This window comes from Balaenoptera physalus, assembly GCF_965194825.1.
Source record: "Balaenoptera physalus genome assembly, chromosome: 2".
NCBI classification, from domain to species: Eukaryota; Metazoa; Chordata; class Mammalia; order Artiodactyla; family Balaenopteridae; genus Balaenoptera; species Balaenoptera physalus.
In genome coordinates, this window is record NC_138883.1 from 10,710,068 (window position 1) to 10,732,272 (window position 22,205).

General features: G+C 45.0%; 1 protein-coding gene and 1 long non-coding RNA gene across 9 annotated transcripts in view; one reads left to right on the forward strand and one right to left on the reverse strand.

Moving 5' to 3' along the window:
- The window catches only part of PPP4R4 (protein phosphatase 4 regulatory subunit 4), a 116,790-nt gene extending 109,492 nt beyond the window's left edge, over positions 1-7,298 (reverse strand). For 4 of the 8 annotated variants that reach the window (XM_082449192.1, XM_082449191.1, XM_082449190.1 and 1 more), the window contains exons 1-2: positions 7,158-7,298; positions 5,607-5,680 (exon numbers count right to left, since the gene is read on the reverse strand). In XM_082449192.1, coding sequence (XP_082305318.1) covers positions 5,607-5,680; positions 7,158-7,274 — 191 coding nt within the window. In that variant the 5' untranslated portion in view covers positions 7,275-7,298. Of the gene's footprint in view, positions 1-5,606; positions 6,099-7,157 lie in introns of all 8 variants that reach the window. The other 4 variants (XM_082449196.1, XM_082449195.1, XM_082449193.1 and 1 more) reach the window with 3 other exon arrangements.
- A 5,628-nt stretch (positions 7,299-12,926) lies between these two features.
- On the forward strand, positions 12,927-19,416 carry LOC309654792. Its single transcript, XR_014260443.1, has 2 exons — positions 12,927-13,007; positions 13,082-19,416. It is a non-coding gene; the product is annotated as an uncharacterized lncRNA (long non-coding RNA).
- The last annotated feature ends 2,789 nt before the right edge of the window (positions 19,417-22,205 follow it).

Below are 22,205 nucleotides of genomic sequence, written 5' to 3' on the forward strand. Positions count from 1 at the left end.
CCACAGCTACTGAGCCCGTGTGCCACAACTACTGAAGCCCACGCACCTAGAGCCCGTGCTCCGCAACAAGAGAAGCCACCGTGATGAGAAGCCCGCACACCACAACGAAGAGTAGACCCCGCTCGCCGCAACTAAAGCCCGCACACAGCAACGAAGACCCAACGCAGCCAAAAACAAATAAATAAAATAAACAAATTTATAAAAGTAAATAAATAAAGTTATAAAAAACATTCTCACTCAACTTTAAAGAAACCTGAACGTGACATTACAAGTGCATTATGGGGGTATTTATGCAAGAAAAAGGATTATGAACTGTATTAAGCAGACCCATACTCAAAAGGTAGCGGACCTACAACAAAAGATTGGCAAACAAATGTATTTTTTTACACTAAAATGAAATATTGAAAGTATGGATCATTTTTATGACTCCTCACATTAATATTAACCAATTTTGGGTGATTAACTAACCAATTCATCCCAACTGTGAGGGATTAAAAATCGTGATGTGCCTCTCCAGCACAACACTCGAGAAAACCGGGCACACAATCCTGGCTACTCAAGGCCCACACACACACACACACACACACACACACACACACACACACTCTTTTTCTCTCTCTCTCTCTCTCTCTCACACACACACACACACACACACACACACACACTCTCTCTCTATCTCTCTCTCACACACATACACCCCGTAAGCACCCCACCTCACCAAAACAGTACTAAGTGACAGGTGTCAAAAAACAAAAAAGAAATCAAAAGAATAGTAAAGGCAAAAGAAGTGTGGTGATACAGAAGATCTTAGAAATAAGGGCATACAAAGGAGATTTTCACACAACTTTTCCCATTTGCCCAGCAAATAGGACAGGTAGTCTTAAAGAGAAAACAACCAAAAGCTAGCCGGTAGCAAAGTTCTTCCTCATGACCTCATTGCTACCCTGTGCTAGTCTTGAATGCAGGAGTTCCCAAATGTGATTAGCAATAGGCACAGTTTACAGCACTTTTATTTCCAGATTTGGCTGCAGAGTCTCACTCTGTGGTATCACTAGGGGGAGCACTTACTCCTATTTTTTTCAAAAAGGGGAGGGGGGTGGGGGGGAGAGAAAGAAAAGGGAAAAAATTCCTAATTAACGATGGACTTTATCTGACTGTCCCTAAAAGGCAAAGGGCGAAATGTTTTAAAACTCACAGTGCAAAGTGACAAACGGTTTTTAAATGACTGTGAAAGTAAGCAACATAAAAGTTAGGTTAGGTACATTAACCAATCAACACATTTAATGCATAATATAAATAGCAAATATTGCTTAAACAGGCTGACCTCAGCATCAGTTTAAAATAAGTATAATATGTGAAGATTCTGATAAATACTATTAGCAAAGGAAGTTAATAGATATCTATCACAAACTTCAGTTGATATACTTTACTTGCCTATTACTTTATTAAATTATTGGAAGACAACATTAATACTGCTATCCTCTTTTAAAAGTTTGTAATGTACCTTGAGCACCTAAGGAGTAAGGAATTAGGGACACGGCAAAGGAAACAGAAGGGAATTAATATCAATTGGGTACCTTTTTGGTGTTTGGGGCTCTACACATAATACAACCACCTTGGGAAACAAGAATTATTATTTTCCACTTTGCAGGTGAGAAAACCAGGATTTAACAACCATAATAACTTGCCCATGGTCACACAGATAGTAAGTGGTAGAACAGGACATAACCTAAATCTGCCTGATTCTATTGCCTACAATACAAAAAAGTCAAAAGTTGCTTAATTCATCTAGCACTTTGGTCATCTTAAGATAAATAAACACACTTTATTCCATTAAGAGGTATGTATTTATATCATAGCACAGAACAAGAAAGAACCAAAACAGCAACAACAATAAAAAACAGCTTACCCTCTAAGAGCTTACAGTCTATTGAAGACAACGTACGCACACACACAAGTTAAGGAATTCAAAGGTATGCAGCCACTAAGTGATATGGGAGCTCAGAGAGCCTGAGATCCATGTAGTTTCAGCAGTTAGGGAAGGCCTTATGAAAGATGCAAGATTACAGCTGGATCCTGGGGATGGAAAATATCGGAGAGGTATAACGAAAGGTATTCCAGGATGCGGAAAAGCAGAGTTAAGGATGAACGTGATGTATCTGAGTGACAGTGAATAAGGCAGCACGACTGCTTCAAAAAGTGAAGGACTGCGTGGAAACAACCCGAGCGTATGAACAAACAAAATGTGATATACTCCACGGTGGAATACTATTCAGCAGTAAAAAGAAACAAAGTACTGACACGCTACAATGCCCATGAACCTTGAGAACATTATACTAAGTGAAAGAAATCAGTCACAGAAGGCCACATAGTGCATAATTTTACATAAAATGTCCAAAATAGGCAAATCCATAAAGAAAGAAGGTAGACTAGTGGTTCCCAAAGGCTGGGAAGATTGGGCAGAAGTGGGGACTGACTGCTAATAGGTACAGGGTTTCTTCTGAAAATGCTCTAAAATTGATTGTGGTGATGAACACACAACTCTATGAATACATGAAACCACTCAACTATAAATGGGTGAACCATATGGCATATGAACGACACCTCAATGAAGCCATTAAAAAAAAAAGTTGAGGGCCTGGTGGAACATCCCATTGCAGAGCTAAGATGGAGTCACTTATGCCAAGCTTAAGGGTCTGGAATTTATCTGACAGGCAACTAGAGATATGTGAGTAAAGGTTTACCTAATGAAAGCACAGTGTACAAACTTAGGACCCTTCTCTAACAAAATTATTCCTAAAATTTACACCAAAATCACAAAGAAGAGAGAGAACTAAAAGAAGATATTGTGATATGATTTTGACTAAGCCACAAGCTGTGACTATTAGGAAAGTTGTTTTGTTTCAGTGCTAAATGCCACAGATGGGTATATCAGCATCATATTTATGTAAAACCACAGAATCATCTGTGTCAAATCTTCAAATACTGTAATGTTCTAAATTTAATTATGAAAATAGCATTAATAATTGATCTGCCATATTTTAGGGTAAGATAATGAACAGTGTAATTTGTTTTTCATTGGACAGCAGTCCAATATAATGCTTTTTTAGATACTAGGTTCAGTTTAAATGCTATCAGAACCTCCACTAATATAAAGCATTTCCTACCGATACTTATACATTTGACTCTGAAATCTAATGTAACATAATCTTCCAAAATAGATTTAATGTACAAAAATAAGAGAGCTACAGAAACAAATCTGACATTCAAAAGCAAAGAGGAAAATTCTGGATATTAAATATCCAAAACAGAGGAAAAGGTAAAGCACTCAAAAATAAACCTGAAAATCATAGAGGGAAAAAAAGGACTCAGTATTAGATTCTACAGCATTGGGAAGTACAAATAGGAAAGAAAAGGAATAAATTACATTTAAAATAGAAGGCTCAATACATGAGAGAAGAGGCTTTAACAGCTTTAACAGAGGCAAAGTTTGGAACATGTCCATAAGACAATCCCACACCCTCTCCTGAATCCCAGGGAAGAAAGAACCCTTCAGGCAGGCGTCTTGTTATCCCTTCAGAAGCTGGCCTAAAGGTGAAATCCCGCTTTCCCCCAGGAGGTGGTGAGATGGTAGGAATACAAAAGAAGAACTCAGCTGGAGAGCCCATGCACAACCAAGCTAGTGTTTGCCTTTTGAGTCACCTTGCAAACCTCCTTCAAGGTAGATGAGCCACTAGAAACTAAAGGAGATATCAGATCTCTTTTAAAACTCTCTTGCCTAAGAATGAGAGGACCCATCTGCCTCTGTAAGGGCTTTGTCAGTTCCAGAACTGGATGAAACTTACGTTCTGTGTCTGAGAAATTCAAACAACTTAGACGACCTGGTTCGCTAACAATAAAAGCAAAATAGAAAATAAGCTATCCTAAAAAAGAAGCCTTGTCACTGATACCTAAAATAAGGTATCTGCTGTCGCAAGTAAGTAGAGCAAAACTCTCTATTTCCTCATTGTCAGCCAGCATTTATACGGAGAGAATTCAGTAGGAGTAAGTAGGCACTGACTTCAAGTCATTAACTGCTGTACGCTAAAAGAAGCTTATCCAAATTTTCACCAGTTGTCTACCTACTCCAAACAAAAGAAATGTGGGAAAAGGCAGATGCTTACAACTTCTGTTCACCATATTGGACATGTTAATCATTAAGGAATAAAGTACTTCAAATATTACACAATTATCAAAATAAGTTAAAAGGCATATTCTCTATGAAACGTCAAAAACACATACTGTTAATTCATACATAGATAAAACCATTTTCCTTTAAAATAAATAGGTAGATATACACCTGAAACTGACACAACATTGTAAATCAACTATACTCCAATGAAAATTTTAAAAATAATAAAATAAAATAAAACAAATAGGTAGAAACGATGAGAGCAGGCTACCATAAATCACCAAAAGATGAGGGGAAATAACCCCAACATAAGGTCTAAGATCCAGAAACATTTTAAAGTAACAGAATTATTGAAGAGAATGGTCTAAATTGTAAGCATGCTAAAATTCTGACAAGAATAGAACCCAAGATGTCACTAATAGGCTACAGAATAATTAAGAAAATGGAAGTCAAGGAGAGGAGATTTTTTTTTTTTTAACAGGGTCATTCAGTGAATATCATGGGACTAGAAACATGATCTATAAAACAAGAAAGAAGAAGAAGAAATTTGCCAGCACCTGAAACCGGCAAAGTAGACCTGAGCTAAGGAAACAAGGATGACAAATATCCCAGGAGGTAAATAACACCAGTTTTCAAAATCTGATTCCAAAAACAAAAAGCGAAAACTAATTTGCCAAAAGGGGGGAAAAATGTGCAAGAAAAATTTTAAAACAATGTACACAAAATGCCTTAGGAAAATTTCTATTTCTGAAGTATTTTTATAGATATTTTCATTACTGTTCACATCAGCTTTTAAGAAGTTAAATCCACAACACAATTTTTAAAATAATTGAGAGAAATCTTGTAAATATTTGTAATACCATTTGGCTTAAGCAATTCTGTAGCGCTTGTAAGATGAAACTTAAGTGAGAGTAGGCTCAATTAAATTTTAAAATCTCTCAGGCAAAATTATAAAGCACACATAGCAGAAGTAATATAAACAGGATTATCCTGAGGGAAAAAAATTGAACTACCATATTTGTGGATTTTTTTTCTGTACAGTAAATAGCATATAAAGTTCATACTCTGCAACTAACTTAAAATTAATCACTGGATATTCTTAAGTCTCATCTAAATTTATTGGCTCTTATGTGAGGACAACCAAAGCTGCAAGATTTTTTTTTTTAATGAGATTCAACTCAAACCATTAGTTGTTCTGTTCCTCCTCCAAGCAATATTCTATAAGCTAGGTATCTTATTTGATTTCGGTTCTCAAGTTCATAAGTCCATATCTAAATCTTAATTTATAACATAATTAAGTGCTGCGCATGCAAAAGTACTCTGTTCACGTGGTTAAGTAAATCTGAACAGAACCGTAACATGACATTTCAGAAATCATTTGTGGATGCTGCCACAGGAAAAGCAGCAATTATCACAAAAAGACTTTATGAAATACCTGAGCAGATAAACAGCCCTTTCAATATCACTGAGGTCTTCATCAACTGTCAATCTTTCTATTTCTTCTGGTGTCTGTCAAGTGTAAAACACAAATTATGCACACAAACATCGGATCAGTCTTGCCTCCAGGGACCCTATCTGAGTATGGACTAATGAAAAAGTTTCACAATTAAGCGTTATCACTGAAAACTAATCAAGGGTCTGACGCCCTCAAACCTCAGACGTCTCTAATTGTTGGGTTTAGGTGGTGGAGTTTGGGGGGTTGGGGGCTTTTTGTTTGTTTGTTTACTCTTCTAGCTTCTAGATTGAAGCCTGAGAATCACGTTGTGGCTTCAGAAACTTGCTGAAATCAATTGTATGTATATATATAAAATGTATACATACTTTTAGTCTCTAATATCCAAGACTGTTTCGCCAGCATTTCCATCCCAGGAAATGCTTAAAAGGGGGAATGAAGACTGCAGCCGAGGGAGAATGAGAAAGACGAAATCTGGAGTGGGGGAGGGAAGGGAATAAACTCTGGGACTGGAAGGAAATCAAAGATTCGAGATATTGCGGCAGGTGGGAGTGAAAAGAGCTATAATGGGGGGCGGAGCGGGTGGTGGTCGGTCACTAGTTTTGCCAGCAGTGAGGGTTGCAGCCTCTGGGAGGCTGGGCGGAAGATGACTCTGCGGGGTCGGGGAGCTAGCGGGAGGTGGGGGGCCTAGTGAAGGTTGACTCTCTTAAGGAGGTTGGGGAGCAGGGTCCCAGCTAGAGTCCTGGAGGGGCTGGAAGGTAAGGACACGTGGTGACTCAGGATCGGGACAAAGGGTCGAGAGGGCTTTGAAGACCCGTAGCAGGACGGCCCTAGTATGGGTGCTAGTTGGGAGGTGAAGGGAGGCCCGGGCTGACTTGGGGACTGGGGGACCGGAGCTCGCTCTGATGGGGGAGGAGGGGGATGGGATCTGGGGTGTCTCTGGGAGAGGTAGGGGAAGAGTCGGGGCCGTGTAGACTGAGAAGTGGGACTGGGGCCTGAACCCGGGCAGCAGCACCAGGGAGCCAAAGCGGGGGGAGGGGGAGCCCCAAGGAGAGGAGGCGGTATAAGCGGGCTGCAGCTGCGAGGGGCAGCTCCTGCAGGGCCGGGGGAAGAAGGACCGCAACCGAGGGGCTCCGGCTGTGCGAGAGAGACGGCGCGGGGGAGGACGCCGCGCTGGCCCGAATGACAGGGGCTCGACCGGCCGTTCCTGGGGGGCGGGTTGGGGAAAGGGCCCGGGGCGGGCTGGGCCGGGGGACTAGAAAACCGAGGGCGTCCGAGGGATCGCGGGCTGGCTCCGGATGCCCGTCCCTCGGGCCTGGGGGTCCAGGCTGGGAAAACCCGAGCCACGTCGAAGAAGGGGGCCCGAGAAGGGCCGGGTTAGGGTAACACGGCGGCCGGGGACTGGAGGAGGACTGGGGGGCCAGCAGGACTCCGAGAGGGTCCCGGGCCGCCTCGGGGAGCGGACGGGCTGGGGTCGGGGTAGGGGCAAGCCGCCGGGCGCCCTGCGGGCAGTTCCTCCTCCCCGGGGCGCACCTTGAGGCTCCGGCGGACCGGCCTCTCGATGATGGTGAGCTCCTGCAGGTCCTCCATGTAGCCGAACAGACTGTTCTGACTGAAATCCATCGCGGCGGCGGGCGGCGGCGGATGCATGGACCGCCGGGCCCCCTAGCCGCCCGGGCCGGAGCGGCCCCGGGATGCCGGACGCGCGCAGCTCCGCGGCCGCCCACCAGCAGGACTTTCTCCCGCTCTCGGCCGAAGGAGCCGGGCGGGAGGCGAGCAGGCGGCGGGAGAAGGAGCGCGGCCGCCGAGGGGGTGGGGCAGCCAAGGCGAGGGGGCGGGGCAGCCAGGGCGAGGGGGCGGGGCGATGTGCGTGGGCGGGCCGCGGGGGCGGGGCCTGGGTGGGGAGGTGCCCGCCTCGGCCCCGCCCCCTCCCGGGCTTCGCGTGCACGCGGGCCGGACGCAACTGCCGCGCAACGTCGCGGCGGCCCCCTACCGCCCTCGTCTCTCTGCCCTTCTCTCCCCTTGTCCCGCCCCCGACCGAGCGCGCCCGAAGCCGCGGCGCGTGCGCAGAGCCTCCCACTCCCAGCGGCCAGTGGAGGAGGAGTGGGGTCGGTAGCCGGGGGCGGAGATGCTGAACCAATAAGAGGCGAAACAAAGGAGAGGGAGGTGGGCTGGGATCTTGCTTAAGTTGCTAGAATTATCGTGCGGTTATTCGTGGGACCGCCCACCCCAGCGCACGATCTGTGGACGCGAAGATCTCCGTAACTGCTCTATCCCTGAGGGAGGGGTGTGTACCCAAAATAAGGAAATAGAACTTGGTGTGTGCGGGATTGATGGGGACGGGGTGCATGGGCACCCCGGGAGTGACTGTAAGTCCGGGAGGCGTTAGCATGTGGGAAGGGCAGCCGTCAGAAAAAGGATTCCTGGAGAGGAGACGCTTAAACTGGATCTTAAACAGGATTTTTCCAAGAGAAATAAGAGCCCATTTCGGATTGAAGCCGGGGTGTGTTTGGGTTGTAGGAAGTGCAGGCAGAGTAGAGCTTGAAGTGCGGGGAACCGAGTGCTTGGCAAGGTAGAGAGGTAGGTCCTTTAGGGAAAAAAGCCCAGGTCTGGGCAGCCACGCTGAGTTGCTTGCATTTGATTCTGTTAAGAGTAGGAAGCGATGGAAGGGGGATTGGGGCCATTTTTTTGGACCTCAGCGACAAAAGTTTTGTTGATCATACTCTTCGCTCCTAACAGTCAGCAACACCCAACTCTTTTTTATTTTATTATTTTCCACTCATTCCCTCTCCACCCTCCCGTTTCTCTACCCCCCATATGCATTCTCTCTCGTTTAAGATATGTCCGAGTACATGTATATATCCTTGAAAGATACTGCTTTTAGTTTAAGTATCTATTTTTAATATACACGAATGGTACTGTGATAAGAACTCATTCTGTTTCTTGTTTTTCCCTCAACATGATGTCTTAGAGATCTATCCGTGGGGCTGTGTACACCAGAGGTTCATTAATTCTGACCACTAAAAGTATTTGATTTGTGCGTCTAGCACATTTTACTTACCAGTTCCTTAATCAGTGAACACTTAGGTTGCCAGCAGTTCCTTGTTATCACAAACAATGCTGGAATGGGTATTACACGTGTCTCTTATGGACCATAAGAGAGAAATGGAGTTGCTAGATCACGGAGTCTACACTGCTTGGTTTCACTCTGCCATGGTACTCTCCAGAATGGCTTTGCCAGTTTGCACTGCCACCAATGGCACATGAAGATAGGAAGGTTCCTGTTTCTCCACTTTGTATGCTAACATTTGGTAGTATGTCCCAATTTCTATTAATCTGGCATTGGTAAAGTAGTATCACATTTTAATTTTCATGATTAGTGATAACCATTTTTCCATATGCTTAAGAGCCATAGAGATGTTTTTCCTTCCGTGAACTACCTGCTACATCTTTTGCCTATTTTTCTGCTAAATTTCCTATTATTTTTCTGAGTGAACTTTTAAAGTTTCTTACATATTCTAAATATTAATCCCTTGTCAGCCTTGGACATTGCCAGTATCTCCCAGTCTTTCTTGCATCCTTTTAGCTTGGTCTTTGCTATCCTACAGTGTAGGGGAAATCCTTAATTTTGATGTAGCCAAATGCATCCAATTTCAGCCTTGTGAAGAGTGCTTTTGGGGTCTTGTTTAAAGATCTTTTCCTACGCGTGGCTGCAAAATATTCTCCTACATTTTTCCCTATTTTGCTTCATACTTTTACCTGTCACGTGTCTTAATTCATCTGGAGTTCACTTCGCATGTACTGCAAATAGGAATACAATATTATTTTCTGTGCATGCTGAGCCAGTTTTCCCAGCAGTACCCACCAAACAATCCATCTTTTCCCCACCAAGATGTGACGGCATCTGTGTTGTAAGCCAAGTCTCCATAGACACCTGTCTCTGTTTCTGGGCTCTCATTGCTCTTCTGTTGATCTAGATCTGTTCCTGTACCAGTGCTACACTGATTTTATTGCTATGACTTTGTTATATGTCCTAATATCTGGTAGAGTGAATCCTCCCACTCTTCGCCCTTTTTCTTTTTTTTTTCAATATTGCCTTGAAGGTCAAAGCAAAATATGGTCAGGCATTACCCCAAAGTTGAAAGTCAGGTTTTCTGATACCTACTCCACTAAGGAGAATTCAAGGGAAAACGAAAAGGGGTGCATCTTGATGGGATCAGGATGGAGAAGAAGCAAAGACATGGTGGAGGTGGTTTTTCTTAGCAAATACCTTGCAGCCTCCCCCTTCTGTCAATTTCTGAAATTCTCTTCCTTTTCCCCTTGATTTGTAGCTGCTACTAAACAGTACTTGTAAGCTTTACCCTGTCTCAGCTAGGAAGTGTTATCTCATATTTGAATTTTGTAACAACATCCTCTGAGACTTGATGACATTCTTAATGAACAATTGATTAACTACACAGACACAGCTTTCATGGGCATGAGGTTGACGAAGGGGAAATAGTCAATTTGAACAGCTGTGCCTGCTGTAGTTCCCACCCTCTGGTGGAAATAGCCCACCTTGCCAGGAAACCTGAGTCCCAGTCCTGGCTCTGCCAGTGACATGCAGTGGAATGACTCTTGGAGCCCTGTTTTCCTTATCTGAACTGCTTTGTTACAGCTTGTCTCAGTGTGTCCTCAGAGCAGCCCCGTGAAATGCAGAAGAGATGCACCACTTTTCCAATTTTATAGATGAAGAAACTGAGGCTCAAAGAAGTTATGTGACTTAGGCTTGAGCCGCTAAGGGAAGCTAGATTTATGTATTTATTTTGTTCATTGAACAGTAGCATGGTGGTTGGGTGCATGGACTTAGGATCCCAACTGCCTGGGTTCGAGTCCTGGCTCTGCCATTTCCTATTGTAGGAAAGGTACTTAATCACTTTGTCCCTCACTTTACTCATCTCTAAGATAGAAATAATAGTACTGGCCTTAGCATAAAGTCATGTAAGTATTAAGTGAGGTAATATGCATACAATGCTTAGAGAAATTCCTGGTACACAGCAAACATTCAGTGCTTGCTATTATTATTATTATTACCACCAGACCAGTGTTTCCCGGTACCCAGGTTCAGAAAAGATTAAATAAATTGTGCTGAATCAGTTGATTATTGTGGGAGGCAGAATAATGCTCTCCCAAAGATGTCCACATCCTAATCCTCTGAATGTGTGACTGTTACCTACGTGGCAAAAGGGACTTTAAGGATGTGACTAGTTTAAGGATTTTGAGGTGGGAAGATTATCTTGGATGATCCAGATGGGCCCAGTGTAATCATAAGGGTCCTTATGAGTAAAAGAGGGAGGCAGAAGGGTCAGTGTCAGAGTGATGTGATACAAAAGAATCTTGACCGGCCATTGCTGGCTTTGAAGATGGAAGAGGGCTCAAGGGGACAACTTCTAGAAGCTGGAAAAGGGGAAAAAAAAACTTCTCCTAGAGCCTCCAGATGGGAATGCAGTGTAGCCCCTGCTGACACCTTGATTTTAGCCCAGTGAAACCCAGTTCTAAGTTCCAGAGCTGTAAGATAATAAATTTGTGTTTTTCAAGCCACTAGATTGGTGGTAATTTGTTACAGGAGCAGTAGGAAACTAATGTAATTATAATGCAATAATGAGAAAAATATTTAAATTAGATTTCTACCTCAGACCATAGACAAAATCAATTTCAGGTGAATAAAAAAAAAACTAAAGACAAATCTTTCAAACTTTTGGAAGAAAATATAGAATAGTTTTATGACATCAGAATAGGGAGAATGTTCTTATACAAAACAAAAAGCACATGCTATAAAAGTGATAAATGTAACTATCTTAAAATTAAGAACTCGTATTCATCAAAAGACACAAAGACAGTAACAAAAAAAACTATAGACCTGGAAAAGATATTTACAAGAAAATAACCAAAGAAGAATTGCTGTCCAGAATTAAGAATTCCAAAAAAATCAGTAAGAAGACAACTAAGTGGAAACATGGGCAATATATATACAACCATTTTGCAGAAGAAGAACCGCTAATAAACCTATGAAAAGAAGCTCAACCTCATTAATAATCAGGAGAAGGTAAATGTTGACACCCACCAGAGAGGCAAAAATTTTAAAGTCTGGCCGCATCAGGTGTCTGAAGGGTGTAAAACAAAAGGAACTCTTGGACAGTGTTGGTAGAAGTGAAAATTGGTGCAAACACTTTGGAAGCCACTTTGGAAAATAATTTGGCATTAACTTGTAAAATGGAATTTACCTCTTCAAGGTATGTACTATGTACCCTAGAGGAACTCTTTGCACACTTGCACAAAGAGACATGCACAAGAAAGTTCACAGCAGTACAAATTATAATTGCAAAAACCTGGTAACAACTCAAATGCCCATCAACAGGAGAATAAATTAGTTGTATTATACTCAATCAATGGAAACTATGAGGGCAAAAATGAACCCGAACTACGTAATTCTACAAAGATAAATCTCACAAACATGTTGACCAACAAATGCAAATCACCAAAGATTATCTACAGTGTGATACTATTTACATAATGTTCAAAAACAATAGTATATGTAATATCCATATGTGGTTAAAATGATGAAAAGGAAAAAGAGATGATAGACACAAAATGCAGTCTTTTGTTAATCTCTAGGACTGAGATGTGATCAGGGAGGGGCACGTAGACATTGGTGATGTGTTTTTTTCGTTTTTTAATTTTTTGGCCGCTCTGCACTTGGCATGTGGGGTCTTAGTTCCCCGACCAGAGATCGAGCCCCCTGCAGTAGAAGTATGGAGTCTTTTTTTTTAGTATTTATGTATTTATGTATTTATTTATTTGGCTGCGCTGGGTCTTAGTTGTGGTACGCGGGATCTATTTCCCTGACCAGGGATCAAACCCGGGCCCCTGCGTTGGGAGCACAGGGTCTTAACCACTAGACCACCAGGGAAGTTCCAAGTGATGTGTTATTTTTTGAACTGGGTAGTGTAGTGATATGTGAGTGTTTTATTGTTAGGCTTAAAGTATACATATGTATTCCATATCATGTTTTATGCATGAAGTATTTTAGAATTTTTTAGATCTGGGAGATGATATGGTTTCCAGTTGTAGTGTAGCCACTGCACTCGTCCATTCATTCATTCAAAAAATATTTCAAGAATTCTACTTTGTATATTATATTAAGGCATTAATTGTAGGTATATTATAGGCATTGTTCTAGGTCTAGGGATACATAGCAAGCCAGGTACAGGCCCTACCATCAAGGAGCACACACCCTAGGGATAGCAATAGAAATTGATCCAATAATCATATAATTAAATAGATAATTACAAAGTATGATAACGGCTATGGAAAAAATACAGAGTTAGGAGACTGACGGAGGAGGTCCACCTTACCTACTTTTGCATAAGTCAGAAATAAACCTTTTTTGTGTTAAGCCACTGAGACTGATGGAGGAGGTCCACCTTACCTACTTTTGCATAAGTCAGAAATAAACCTTTTTTGTGTTAAGCCACTGAGAATTCACTGAGTTTTCTGTTACTGCAGCATGGCCCATCTGTCCTAACTAATAAAAGATTCTAGGGGCACAAGAGTGACGATAGAGACACCAGGTAGGAAATGATAGTTGCTTGGACTAGAGTCATGATGATAAAGATGGAGCAATGTGAATAGCTACAAGAGAGATTTTGGAGGTAACTGGGAATGGATTAGGGGTGGAGGGGTGGGGGTCAGGGAGACAGAGGCATTAGGATGATTTCCAAGTTTTAGGCGAGGTGAGCTGTCACCCACCCAGTGCTCATTCTGTGTTTTCTTTAGTGTCTGAGTAGACAGCAACTGCTGACAACTGCTGCAGAGGTCCCCCTGCAGCCCCAAGCGGACTTCCCCAAGTCAGCACCTGCTCCCTGTAACAGCTCCCTTCTCGCCAGCTTGAGTCTGGGTGAACTAGACAAGGGTCCTAGTGGGCCACACCTGTTGGAATCTGCCCAGCACCTGGGACAACAGTTAACACATAGTAAGTGTTCTATTAATGTTTGTTGAGAAAGTGAAAAGAGAAAGAGGGAGGAGGCAGGAAGCACTAAACTGGCATAGTAGGAGATCTTCTGCCACCCTGGCCAAGTCCCCTGGATTAACAGAGCCTCTGTTCTTCCCCCTTCTTTTTTTTTTTTTTTTGCGTCGCACAGCTTTCGAGATTTTAGTTCCCCCACCAGGGATTGAACCCAGGCCACATCAGCGAAAGCACCAAGTCCTAACCACTGGACTGCCAGGGAATTCCCCGTTCTTCTTTTTTTTTATTTTATTTTTTTTTTATTTTTGGCTGCCTTGGGTCTTCGTTGCTGCGCGTGGGCTTTCTCTAGTTGCGGCGAGCGGGCACTACTCTTCACTGCGGTGTGTGGGCTTCTCACTGCGGTGGCTTCTCTTGTTGTGGAGCACGGGCTCTAGGTGCATGGGCTTCTGTAGTTGTAGCACGCGGGCTCAGTAGTTGTGGCTCGCGGGCTCTAGAGCACACACTCAGTAGTTGTGGCGCACGGGCTTAGTTGCTCTGTGGCATGTGGGATCTTCCCAGACCAGGGATCGAACCCGTGCCCCCCTGCATTGGCAGGCAGATTCCCAACCACTGCGCCACCAGGGAAGGCTGCCTGTTCTTCTTTTGAAGTCACTCCCAACACAGCCAGAATGATCCTGTGCTCTAAACCAGGGCTTCTCGACCTTGTTACTATGCGGACCTTGGTCATTCTTTATTGGGGAGCTGGAGGGAAATGCTGTCCCGTACATTGTAGGATATTCAGCAGCATTCCTGGCCTCTACCCACTAGATACCAGTGTCTGATCCTGACCTCTCCTCACTCCTCCTCAGTATTGACCATGGAAAATATCTTCAGGCATTACCAAATTTGGATGCGAAATCCCCTTCCTCCCAATTGAGAACCACTGCTCTAAACTCCGCAGTAACTCCCCATCTCATGCAGAGAACGTCCTCCCACACCCCGTCACGTCTCTGGTCTCACAGCCTCCCGGTTTCTGCCTCACCCGCTCTGCTTTCTGTACGCACGCTGGCGTCTTTGCTATCCCTTGAACACTTGAGGCATGAGCCCCGTCAGAGCCATGAAGCCTGAGGTCCCTCCGACTGGGATGCTCTTCCGTCAGAGTTGCAAACAGCTCACCCCATCACATCCTTCAGAGTTTTCCTCAGGTGTCACCTCGGTGAGGCCAGCTCAGGACGCCTTTTATGAAAATAAAATCCATTTTAGTTTGCTAAGGCGGCCATAACAAAATACCACAGACTGGGTGACAACAGAAATGTACTGTCTCCCAGTCTAGAGGCTGGAAGTCCAAGATCAAGGTGTTGGCAGGGTGGGTTTCTCCTGAGGCTTGCAGATGGCCGCCTTCTCACTGTGTCCTCACAGGGTCTCTTCTCTGTGTGTGGCATCCCTGATGTCTCTTCATGTGTCCAAATTTTCTCTTCTTATAAGGGCACCAGGCATATTGGGTTAGGGCTCACTATAATGGCCCCATTTTAACTTAATGACCTCTTTAACGGCCCTATCACCAAATACTGTCACATTCTGAGGTACTAGGTGTTAGGACTTTAACAGGTGAATTTTTGGAGGACACGGTCCAGCCCATAATATCCAGCCATCACCACCACCAGCCCTTATCAGTCTAACATTCTGAGTATTTTACTTATCTCTTTTACGGTCTTTTTTTCCCTCTAACCCTCCACTCAAATGTTGTCTTCCATAAAAGGAGGGATTGTGTCCGTGTTATTCACCGCTGCATTCCCAGGACCTAGAATAGTGCCTGGTACGTGGTAGGTGCTTATTAATTCGTCGTTAAAGTGATGAATAGGCATAGCTTCTCCATTAACTAGCTGTGAACTTGAGGAAATCACTTAACTTCTCTGGCCCTCAGCTCCCTCTGTCAAATGAGGGAATTAGGCTAGATGATATCGGATGAGGATTCTGTCCTCTTTCAATCTTGGTCCTGACTTAGCCCAGATTCCCTAGAAAACCCTTCCTTGGGAGGTGCAATCCTAGGGCAGCCAGAGTAAGAGAGTGAAGCGAGGTGGGGCAGAAAGGGAAGCAGATGCAGGTACTGTGCTGCCGAGCTGGCCACCAGTTCGTGAAGAGGCACAGCCCGGTGTTCAGCCACGGAGGACATCTGCAGACAGGCTACGCAGAAGCCCGGGCCGGGGAACTGCCCGTGGGAAGCAGGCGGGTAAGGCTTCCTTCTGCTGTCTACCTTCTGTAGGTCACAGTTGGCTCCTTGGGGAGTTAAGTCCCCAGCACTCTAATGGTTTCACCTGGCTCTTTCAGCAGCTTCTGGGGGAGCCAGATTCCAAGCCCTCAAGAGTAAGGGCTCAGTCCCAGTTAGGAAATGAAGTCTCCAACCCCTCAGGCTGCAGGGAACTGAGAAAGTAAGGTAATCAGGACAGCAATCCCTGGTCCTTAGGGTTGAAGAGGCTCAGAACCTAGGAGACAGCGGAGACGCAGAGAATCTGAGACGGCCTAAGATGTGCCCAAGCAGGCGGATGAGGGAAGGAAGAGTGAGGAGGGGAACAGCCGAGGTGTCTGCCGCCCAGGTCAGCATAGAGCTGGTCAGGAGCATTGAGTGGCTCCAGCCATTGAGGAAGGAGATCAAAGGAGTGCAGCCTAGCAAGCAGGGCATTGAGTGGGCTGGATGGAATTGGTCCTTTTGAAGTCCTGAAGGGGCCTCCATGGCCCCAGCAGCCCAGCCTCATGAAAGCGTTCTGACAGGTCCTTGCACAGGGCGCCCAGCCCCATCACCTGCAGCGGCAGACTCCAGGTGACTGTGGTGACGGAGGGGGCTCCCGTTTCCTCCTCGACAGAGCACCCTGGGGTTGGGCAGGCAGGGAGCTGCTTCATTAGCAACAGGATCTGGGCGCCCAGCTTCCCCCGAGTCCTCCTCCCTGTTAGCTGCCTCAGCCCCTCTCCTGATCGTCACTTTGCAAACTCTTCCAAACTCCAGCCGCCCCCTCAGCTGTCTCTGGAGGGAGAGAGGGTGTTCACTGCCACCGCGCCCCTCCTCTGGGAGGGGGTGTTTTTTCTCACGTGTGGGCCACGTGTGTTGGGTTGTGCCCCAACTCGAGGGCAGATTCCTCCCTCCAGAGGTGATGAGACACACCAGGAGCAGATTGCACATTCGTCTCCTGGGAGGCAGTGGGCGAGGGAAGCAGCATGCAGCGTGTGAGCACGGGGAGGGGTGTCTGCAGATTGGTGATGGGGTGATGGGCCCCGAGAGCAGGGAGCTGGCGCTGCTGACTGTGTAGAGGCGGCAGGAGGCTGATTATAGGGCTGGGTCCCTTGGCCCTGGATGTAGGTGCAAGAAGCTGCGTACGCATTTGACTGTCAAGGTGGGGGTAATGGTTACCCTGGTGACTGGGCTAGGAAGTGGGTTGGCCTTGCAGGCGGTAATGCTGGAAAGAAATACGATGAACACCAGATAGGGCTTCTCTCTTCTAGGTTAGATGGAGCCTTGTCACCGTAAATGAAGAACAACTTTCAGTGCTTGGGCCCACCATATCCTCTGCTGGTGTCCTGTCAGCACCCCACTGCACACCTTTAAGCCCACTAAGCTGGTGTGGAAGACCTGAATCCTAGTCCTGACTCACCCTGGGACCTGCGGAAAGTCACTTCCTGTCTCCAGGCCCCACTCAGATCTCTAAGACCCGCAAGATCCCTTCGTGTTCTGATTGCTGGGCCCCCAGACATTCTGATTCAGTAGGTCTGGAGCTATGCCCAGGACTCTGCATTTTAGCCCTGCCCCCCCCACACCCCCAGGTTCGCTGTACCTACATACCGTTCAGAACCACTGAAACTCGGCGCTGAGAGCACAGGCATGCGAATCAGACAGACTCAGATTCTCATCTCAGCTCTGCTGCCTATTTGGGCAATTTATCTACAGCCCATCTGAGCCTCAGTTTTCTCACCTCTATATTGGGGGAAAGAAGACTGCCAGAGCGTTACGATGAGAATCAGCTGAGATGAGGCTGCAGTAGTGCCTGGCACATGAGGAGGGTCCCATAAGTGTTACGCTAAATTTTACTTGTTATTCGATATGAATCTGTAGTGTCTCTACTATTCTCTCCCCTTCCCAGCAGCCCCCTTCCATCTGCTCTTCTTCTCCAGCCAAATCCCACATCCAGGAAAATGGTCTCTGCAGTAAGCAAGGGAGCGTCAGGCTAGAACTCAGGCAGAGGAGGAGGAGACAGTACACTCACAGCTGGGGCCCTCACACCCTGTTCCATCTGTTTACTCTGTCGCCATGACAACTCATAGCTTACCAACCTCTGTGGGGTAGAATGACTTCCAGCATCAGGGGCTCTGGATGTGAACGGTCATTTTCCCAAAGCACCAGGAGCTGGGAGAGCTCCATGCCCACCGCCTATCCCATTCACCACATTTTCGTTTCAGGATAAACTGAGGGCTTCTCTGGCATGAGTATTTAGCTGAATTTTGCTTCAAGGCCCCAGCACCTAACACGGTGCCTGGCCTACAGCTCAAGAAATACTGGCTGAATGAATACATAAATGTAGTGTAAATCTGATTCTCTTGAGTTTCTTAATCAACGATGATCTTCACTTAGGAGAGAGTCAAAATGAAATTCCGAGTGTATGTCATTTGATTTCTTCCCCACCTACCCACTTTGGGAAAATTGCATTCCAACCTCTTTCAGTGGCATTTTTTCACCTTGGCATCGACACATGAATACATAGGAAAGCCCAGGGCCTCCAGGCCCCCCAAAGGATTGTGGTAATGTTGCCTCGACGAGTTTGTTCATCTAAGCTTTTCTGAATCAGGGTGGTTATTAATGTATCAAATTCTGTACACCAAGAACATTAATCTTTCCTTTGCAGGGACTTGCTTCCCCCAACCATGAAATTTCCATGCCCCCCTTTCCCCCCAGCCCAGTTAAAAGTAAATCTAGGATTGTCAGTCCATCAGCTTTCATCATAGTGGCCTGTACTTTTCAGATAACATATCCTCCTGTCTGGAGACAGAGGCATAGCTGAGTAAGAGTCTCTGACTTTTTCGACACAGTTGTTTCAGGTGTATCTGAACTCTATTTTGTTCAGTCACATGTGCACAGGGAGAAACAGAATGGTGCTCTTACCTTTCTTGACTTTTAAAAATTAAGAACAAAAAAATTAATTGAAAGCAAAACAGAACAAAATCAATTCCCATCCTCCTCTATCGAGGACTACCTCTCTCTAGCAAAAGACGGAATTGGTGAAACTCAGATCTGCTCAGTACTGCAGCTGATTAACAAATCTCAAAAGAAAAAGAGATTAAAACTCTTGGCTCCGAAGTTTTTTTCAATATCTGAGAGATAAATTTTCTATTAGGTCCGCCATAATAGACAATTGTGAGATAATAGAAAATATATACATTGGTCTCTGCCCCTGGTTCCTAGCACAGAGTTCCTAAAACTCTTGTAATTTCCTAAGTAATAAGAACACTAGGAGCGGGGACTTCCCTGGTGGTCCAGTGGTAAAGAATCCGCCTTACAATGCAGGGGACCCGGGTTTGACCTCTGGTCAAGGAACTAAGATCCTACATGCCTCGGGACAACTAAGCCCGAGCGTCACAACTACTGAGCTCGCGTGCTGCAAGCTACAGAACCCAAGTGTCCGGGAGCCTGCGGGCCACGACTAGCGAGAGAGAGAAAAAAAAAACCCGCACACCACAGCTAGAGAGAAGCCTGCGCACCTCAAGGAAGAGCCCGCATGCCTCAACAAAGATCCCACGTGTCCCAACTAAGACCCGCCACAGCCCCCCCCCAAAAAAAAGAACACTAGGAACATCTTTTGTTCTGTTGAGGCCACTCTGGGTGAGCTCCTGAATGGGGGCTGGTCACCAGCATGACCAAGCCTTGATTAGAAGCTTAGGATTTTCAACCCCCCCCCACCTTGTCCTCCAGAAAGGGGGAAAGGCGGGAATGGAGTTAGTAATTGATCATGTCTCTGTGAGGAAGCCTTCATAAAATCCCAACAGTAGGGGCTCGGAGAGCTTCCAGGTCGGTGAATAGGTGGAGGTGATGGAAGAGTGGTACACAGAGAGCGCGTGGAAGCCTCACGCCCTCATCTCTTCCATCTGGCAGTTCGTCTGTATCCTTTATCATACCCTTTTATAATAAACTGGTAAATGTAAGTAAACTGTTCTCCTGAGTTCTGTGAGCCGCTCTAGCAAATTAATCAAACCTGAAGGGGGGGTCGTGGGAACCTCTGATTTACAGCTGATGGGTCAGAAGCCCTGGTGACAGCCTGGACTTGTGATTAGCAACGGAGGTGGTGGGGTACAGAATTGTAGGGCTGAGCCCTTCACCTGTAGGATCTGATGCTACTTCCAAGTAGATAGCACCAGAATTGAGTTAGACTGTAGGACACCCAGCTGGAGTCGAAGAGAATTGTGGTGGGTGTATGAGAGAATCCCCCCACCCATATTGTAATTGGGTCCTAGAATAATTCCAACAATTGAGCTTTGGTTAATTAAGCGTGGTCTTGAGAAGTAACATTTGTTCATTCATTAACCAAGCATTTGAGTACTTAGTATGTGCTAGGCAGGGCCAGCTTCATGGGCCTGCAGCCTGGACAGTAGCATAGGGAAGGCTTGTGCTCAGTAGAGCCCCAAGCTTGAGGTTTAATGCTCTGCTGTCACCATCCTGAAGTTCTTGGCAACTTTATCTTTGAACTTGTGTTTGGTAAGTGAGGTCCGATGGGACACTGGCACCTGCGCAGGAGTAGAGGAACTAAGCACGGTGTGTGGACCAAGGCAAGCTTCCCTCATCTGCTGGTTTCTGAGGCTGGGTTCTGGGTTTGTTTACCAGCACAATATTTTGTTTTGTTTTGTAATTTGGATTTCAGAGCTCTGAAGGGAAGCAGTGCCACCCAAGTGCTTGCAGCCTCACTGCTCCCTGTTGGCATAAACCTGGCCACATCACACATTTGTTACTTGTCTGTGATTTTATTTTATTATTTATATATATATATATATATATATATATATATATATATATATATATGTATATATATATTTTTTTTTTGGCCACACTGCATGGCTTGTGGGATCTTAGTTCCCCAACCAGGCATCAAACCCAGGCCGCCTGCAGTGGAAGCTCAGAGTCCTAACCACTGGACTGTCAGGGAATTCCCACTTGTTTGTGTTTTTAACTTTGAATTTATTCAGCAGTTCCTTCAACAAGCAGAGTTAAAAGCTGATTTGGGTTCCTGTTCTGCATATCCAACTCTGTTGCAAAAAGGAAGGGACTCCTTTATTCAAACCCAAGACAAAAGCATATTCCATCTAACAGAAATATTTGTAAGGCGTCACTCTACTCACCCAGCACCATGGTTGGAGCTAAGCAGGAACAAAAGGGGTGAAAATGAGATGCAGCCCCCGCCTATTTGAGCTTATGATCTAAGAGGAGAAACAAGATATGCAAACCATTAACAAGGGCAGCTTTATGTAATGACCATATAAGTGTTTTAATACCAAAACTGATTTTAGTTACTCAAGTGTTATTTCTTAGACAAAGCAGGAGCGTGGGGATGGGGTGGAGGCGAAAGTGTGTGATCAAACTTACATCCGTGGATAAATCAAATCCTTATACTACTCCATTGTAAATCAACTATATTTCAATAAAAACTTTTAAAAAATAAATTAACTTTAAAAATTAAACAAAAATAAAATTAGTAAAATATATAGATATATATAGATATACTACTCACTCTTTCCCCTTAAAAAGACAGGTAAGACAGGAAATAACACCAAGGAGGGTGCTTCCTGTTCAAGGAGATTGCCTCAATGAAACTTTAGCCATCACAGGTCTTCCCTGAATCATTTAGGGGGCAGGAAAGAAAGACACCCCTGTTAAGGAAGAGGGGAGAGAAGAGATACCAAAACACAAGGCATAATAGTGGAAGGACTTTTAAAGACAGTGATGTCTAATATTCCATATTAAGTAGTTGGCATTGCTGAGTTGTAAAGACCCCTCCTTTGCCCGAAAAACTTTGATAAAATCTGCCCCACAGACCAGGGCACTGTATCCCATGAGTGGGGCTTCTTCCTTCATTTTTACATCTCCCAGTGAGTCTGGCACTTGGCAAGAAATTGATGAGTATGTAATATAAGAGAGAAAAAAAACAGAAAAAATGTTTAATGAATAGACACAAATGAGAGAGTGATTGATGGTCCACTAGCTTCTCCAGACTGCACATCCAGGTACAACTTGGAGATACAGAATGTGCTATGAGGTGCTTCCAGAGGGTGTGGGTTGGATGGGGGAAGTGAAGCAGAGCCTTTGTTCATTTATATTTGGAGACCCAGCTATAAATAGGTGCTGTGGCCCAAAAGACTCAAAGCACCTTAGAAGTAAGCCTATATCAGAAGGGGCCGCATTCAGGGTGAAACAGATTGAGCTGGTATCAAATACTTCCACACAATTTCTCAGCGAGACTACGCGAGGATCTTTAACGCTGTGTGCTGTGACAGCGTTTGCCTTGGCACACAGAGCCCAGGCTGTCTGCTGGCACCTGTTTCGCCCCAATGCCTGATAAGGTTCATTC